The sequence below is a fragment of the Heliconius melpomene genome, chromosome 21 (assembly GCF_056956725.1).
Source record: "Heliconius melpomene rosina isolate 202511_hmr_F chromosome 21, ASM5695672v1, whole genome shotgun sequence".
NCBI classification, from domain to species: domain Eukaryota; kingdom Metazoa; phylum Arthropoda; class Insecta; order Lepidoptera; family Nymphalidae; genus Heliconius; species Heliconius melpomene.
The window spans coordinates 9,200,338-9,206,337 of record NC_140409.1 but is presented as its reverse complement, the minus strand read 5'-3'; the positions used below and the strand labels follow the sequence as shown (position 1 = coordinate 9,206,337).

Here is a 6,000-nt window from a genome sequence, read left to right as displayed (position 1 = left end):
ATTGAGTAACACTACCTTTGTCTCATCTGCCTACCCTACTGACCCTGCTGTGTGCGGGATACAGCGTGAAACCGAAAAGGAAAGAATCAAAATTTACTTATAAATTGTTTCCTCTTAAAAGAGCATCAATTGGAACACTTAACATTTTCAAGATTGGTCGTTCAAAAATGTTACAATTGAAGATGGACATCAGCGCCCTTTCCTGTAAGTGGACAAAATATGAACTATAAAGGAATGGGGCAAACAGCGAGTAACATCGATCGGTGCTAGGTCCCCACCCTGTAGTGTCTGCGCGCACTTCATGTTAAACTTCTCTTGCTCACTTCACGTCTTTAGCTTCATGTATGAAACGTACTATCTATACGCATTTTTGTTTAGCTACTTCCATTAACAAAGATCTGACACCCGAAGGTCAGAAAATACTAATTCACCTACGAATAAAACCTACTTGTTTCGATCTATCATTACATCAGTTAGTCCACCGCGTACTGTCGCCGAGGACCTCGTAAATCAACATATATGTTTGTGACTTGTCGATAATCACACAAGTGTAAAGCTTTGATTCGTAAATCTGTGAACTTTTGTTGTTGTGAAATAAAAAAATACATTCGTTTTCACATATAATTTTAATATATAAATAAATAATGAACGAATAATTAAATATAGGATTTGTTATTATCCAATGGTGAGATTATAAATGTGAAGTGATATCGACGCACGTCTCACGAAGTATTCTATTTGATTGCTCAAAGAGAACAGCACCACGTTCCGACACAGCAAGCTGCGTTACTCCAACCACTTCCCATCAAGAGGGTCACCACTGAGAGCGCGCGAGCAGTCGGTCAAAGCAGCGTCATTGAGCCGGATCGAGAGCGGATCGCGGGCGGGCGCGGGCAGCGAGTGCGGTGGTGGCGCGCCCGCTGGCGGCGGCGTCCGCCCTGGCTACGGTTATGAAGCGCTCTCTGCGGCTAGCGACGGTAGCGATCAGGAGCTCGACGAGGCGCCGGAGTACGCCCCATTCGAGATGGAGCTGTCTGGAGGCGGAGAGTCTGCAGAAGGTCCCTCGTCTAGAGGTTCCGCAAAGGTTAACTTTCAACCCGAAGTACAGTTGGAACGCCGACCCACTGGAACCTTTGCGAGCGCTGCGGCTGCTGCGTTTCGTCGAGGCCGTGGCCGCTCTATGAGCGCGTGGAGCGATATTAGTCGTTCTAGCATCCGATTTGAGGAAAGGTGAGTGACAATTCATTAGAGCTATTTCAGCTAGTATTAACAGATTGTATTTCAGGATAGATAGAAGTCAGGAACACAGACATGCGGTAGAAGTGATCGTGAGCTCGATATTGTAAAAGTGTGCCGGTATGGTAAAGTCGCCTCTATAAAGTGACAACGTCATTTACTAGGGGGTTCTACAGGCACTTACCATTCTATATTAGACAACCATAAACGTATCATTAACATGGCGGGCGCAAGGAGCACACGAGCAACACGAGCTCGCAGCACTCAGCAGGAAGCCTCAGACGCGGGCCACGGCATGCGCAGTGGACCACGGCGCACGACGCCCCTGTGTCATTAATATTCGGCTAGCAAACATTTCTGTTTTCAGATTTCAGTATTCTGATAACTGAAGAGACATGTTTTTTAACTACTAATGAGAAACGTTTAATAAACAAAAATATTAAGTACGGCAATTTATTTATAAATTTGATACACCAAATTGTTTGAATTTAAATGTCTAATGATAAAAGTCATATAAATTCTGATATTAACATATATAGTATTATTTTGTATTATAATAGAATAATTCAAAAATAATTCAAATTCATAGAATAATTTTAAAAAATCGGTTTTATTGAAAATAAATAAATCAGTTTCACGCTGTATCCCGCACACAGCAGGGTAGGCAGAGGGAACCTAGTGTTAAGACACTCCGTTCCCCACTGTCTGCTGAATTCTGGGGGCATTACATGTTGAGTGGCGAAACTCAACGTAGGACTTTTTCTTTGGTGCCAGAGCTAAGAAATGAAAATATCAATAAATAATAATTCATCCCCTCGAGTGGGAATCGAATCCACAACCGTTGCTACAAATCTATCCCAACCATCCAGGTGTTCTAAATTTGCAACAATTGCGCAACAGCAGGTTGATTGGTATTAATTTATCGCTTCTGGACTTTAACACTAACGCTTGCAGCTATCTACAGGCGCTCTATCCTAGACATTGAAAACACTGCTGCTTTTGTGTCCTTCCATTTAAGAACATATCTATTTTTGCCGCTCCTTCATCTTTCATGAAATATTTATTTCCGTTTATATTTTCATTTCTTCGCACTAGCGTTGAGTTCTGCCACTCAACACGCAATGCCTCCAGAATTCGGCACAAAGTAGGGAGCGGAGTGTCTTAACACTAGGTTCCTTCTGCCTACCCTGCCGTGTGTGGGATGCAGGGTGAAGCTGATTTTTTTTCGAATACAATTAACATTTACGAATATTTTATCAATTAAAATAATAGACCATGTGCAAATTTTGCCAACTAAACCACCCCACCGTAATCTATTCTATTGTCATGTATATAATTCATAAAAAATGGTTTTATAAAAAAAAAACAACAAACAAAAAAGTACCCGCAAAATTGCAAATTCAAGTGGTCGGATCTCGTAATATAAACTTTTATTATGACGCTTTAATTTACAAGTACTTGGACATACAAGTTTATAAAACAAAGTAATATCTACTAGAATTTTAAAATTCTGGCTTGAAAATAAAGTCTAGCTCTCAAGTATTATTTACATAAGTAGTAGGTATAAAACAAAATGAGTTCTTACCGAACGAAAGCAAAAATCTTTTAAAGTAGATAGATAGATAGATAGATATCTATCTTTTAAAGTAATACTCATTTTAGCGTTACTTTTACTAATAGATAGATAGAGTGATTCAAAAGGAAAGTGTCTTCTTCTTCCTGGCATTAATCCCGGCTATTACCAGGGTCTGCCTTCCTACTTAACCTACTCCACTTTGCACGATCTTTTGCGTCCTCGGTGGTTAGACCAATGGCTCTCATGTCCTGCATCACGACATCCAACCAGCGCTTCCTTGGGCGTCCGGGAGGTCGCGCCCCAGGAACTAGTATAGCAAGGCACTTGCGTCCGACATAGTTCTTAGGCCGGCGCGTAACGTGGCCAAACCATCTCAAGCGACGCTCTTGGAGCTTATCCGCTACGTCACGGACCCCAAGACTACCTCGAATGAATGCGTTGCGTATGCGGACCGCGACCGCGTTACGCCGCGCATCCACCTCAGCATCTTCATTTCCGTGACGTGAAGCTCCAGAGTGTGCCGAGATAGTGCTGGTCAACATTCGCTGCCGTATAAAAGAACCGGTCGGACGATGCTCTTGTATATCAGCCCCTTGAGCTTGGGCGGTATTCTGCGGTCGCAGACCACACCAATGACCTCCCGCCATTTGGCCCAGGCAGCGCTTATCCGGCCATGGACATCGTGGTCGATGCCTCCAGACTCGTGCATAACGGATCCAAAGTACCTGAACTTCTCCGACTTAACGGCTGGCTATAAGGATGGTGCTCGAGTCCCGGCTCCCGCAGGCCATGTACTCTGTCTTCGACACATTTAGTTTAAGACCGCCGTTCTCAAGCGTAGGAAGGAAAGTGTATATATGTAAAATATATATTTACACTAGAGGCAAATTTACATATATATTTACACTAGAGGTAAAAGTATCAAAGAATAGAATTACTAAAATTAGAAATAATGAAATTGCCACAATCGACTTCATGCGCGCGAAGCCGGGAGAGGAATATACTTCACTACTTTTTTCAAAATGAAAGAGGTTCTATATTCGTTAACTATATTATTTATTTGTCCATCGATTCCTCCGTCATATGAAGACCGATTTTAAAGATTATTTTTTTATTTGAAACCGCTTACTTTCCTTCCAAATAAAAAATACCATTATTTTTTTATAATAATCATATATTTATTTATTTAATATTTATTTATTCTCCTAATAAATAAATATAAATAGAGGATAATCTTTTAAATATTATAGGGACTTGTAGAAGGCTAGTTGTATTTTATCAAGATGTTCGGGTAAGCTTATGATTGTAGGTATTTAATTTATAACTAATAATGAATTGATTTAATTTTTAACCGACTTCAAAAAGGCTGCAGAGGTAAATTGTAAGAACGGCCTTAATTTTTATTCGAAACTACACTCTATGCACAAACTTAAATAAAAATTAAATTGCAATTATTTTTTTTTATTTATTGGGGTAAACAAATAGTGCACATACATATAAATAAAATATCTTCATAACAAAGTATATAAATGTAACATCAACACGACATCATCTGAGACATAAATTAAATAAGTAAAGTAAGGGGTCAAATTCATTTCACTTGATATTGTTTTATTTAATATTATTTAATTTATAACTGCAATTAATGTTACACTGACAACACAACTTAAGATTTTTTTAACACGTAATTGTAATCCGTCCGTCCGTTGTCGAGTATGACTACCCATTACCCACTATTTTAAATACTTTCAAAGGAAAGATTTATTAATACTAAAGTCTACTTGTTTACTATTAAAAGTATTTATTTTTGATAGCTTCCCACAATCCCTCATCAATTTTTTGTAGAAAAATTCAATTTTCTTGGTGTTATATTTTCAATTATCAGCTTCGTCGGGCTGCTAATACACAAAAGTTTTGACGAGCTTCTTCTCTGACGATAATATCATTCGTATTTCCGAAATCGTTGATAAATTGACACGATTCAAAATGTATAATAAATAAATTTTATATTATTATTAAGCCAAGTTACGTAGCTTTCTTAATTAAGTATATAAATATTAAATATATAATACCTATGTAAGTGAGACTAGGGGTTGGGTTAGAGGGTTATAAACTTGAAACACTTTAGGGTTAATAGTCTATAGCGAAAATTAGTGAAGCGAGCAAAGCGAACGAGAAATATATTAATTGAAATATCGTATATCTGTCTAGTAATAGTCCATATTATTATTACTTGAAATCACTCTATTTTTAATAAGTAAAACCAAATTGAAAAAAATAATTTGTTTCAAATATGCCCCCAGTGTAGGTACTTGTAAATAAAATAAATTATAATAAACAAACTTATTGTATTAACCATTAAATAACATTTTGAGACTCGTAATTACACATTTGAACATCATATATATTTTTTAATGAATATTCAATTAATAAAAATGTGAATCTTCTTTTACATGAGACTAGTCCCGGCGCACGTTGTCAGAGTCTGCTTTTTGCCTCAACCTACTCCACTTTGCACGGTCTTCAACAAGCTTAATCCACTGGTTCTCCACGAATACCAGCCATGGCTTTTTTGGGCGACAGACATAGCAAGGCATTTTGTTCCATTATAGTCTATAGATAATATTAAAGCCCTTAATATTGAGGCCGTCTTTGCCGAGCGGCATAAATGTGTGACTGTAACGCGACGGTTGTGGGTTCGATCCCCACTCGAGGTAGTGAAATATTTATATTTCCATTTCTTCGCTCTGGTGTCGAGACACAGCGCGGTGTTGAGTTGTGCCACTCAACACGCAATGCCTCCAGAATTCGGCGGAAAGTGGAGAACGGAATGTCTTAACACTAGGTTTCCTCTGCCTACCCTGCTGTGTACGTGAAGCTGATTTAATATTAACAAAACAGTGAACATATAAAAGCTATATTTCACAAATATATTGACGTTTATAATTATGTAAACTTTTTGAAACTTTCATTTACTTAACTAAACTTTTGTTTTGCTCATACCTTGAATTTTAGTGGAGAATTGATGAAAACAAATATATTATTAACTGATTTAGGGTTGTTATAATATAATAATTAACTAATAATCTCTTAAGATATAATTATTAAGACAGTACATTCATGATAGAAATTATAAAATATAGTATGGACGCCGTCGTAGTGTCAGTGGAACCGTTAAATAAGAGTCA

At 37.9% G+C, this 6,000-nt stretch overlaps 1 protein-coding gene across 28 annotated transcripts in view; it reads left to right on the top strand.

The window, feature by feature from the left end:
- Positions 1–284: 284 nt before the first annotated feature.
- SLO2 (slowpoke 2) overlaps positions 285–6,000 on the top strand; it is a 55,621-nt gene continuing 49,905 nt past the window's right edge. For 8 of the 28 annotated variants that reach the window (XM_085206353.1, XM_085206349.1, XM_085206359.1 and 5 more), the window contains exon 1: positions 298–1,230. In XM_085206353.1, coding sequence (XP_085062479.1) covers positions 1,025–1,230 — 206 coding nt within the window. In that variant the 5' untranslated portion in view covers positions 298–1,024. Of the gene's footprint in view, positions 1,231–6,000 lie in introns of all 28 variants that reach the window. The other 20 variants (XM_085206337.1, XM_085206355.1, XM_085206330.1 and 17 more) reach the window with 9 other exon arrangements.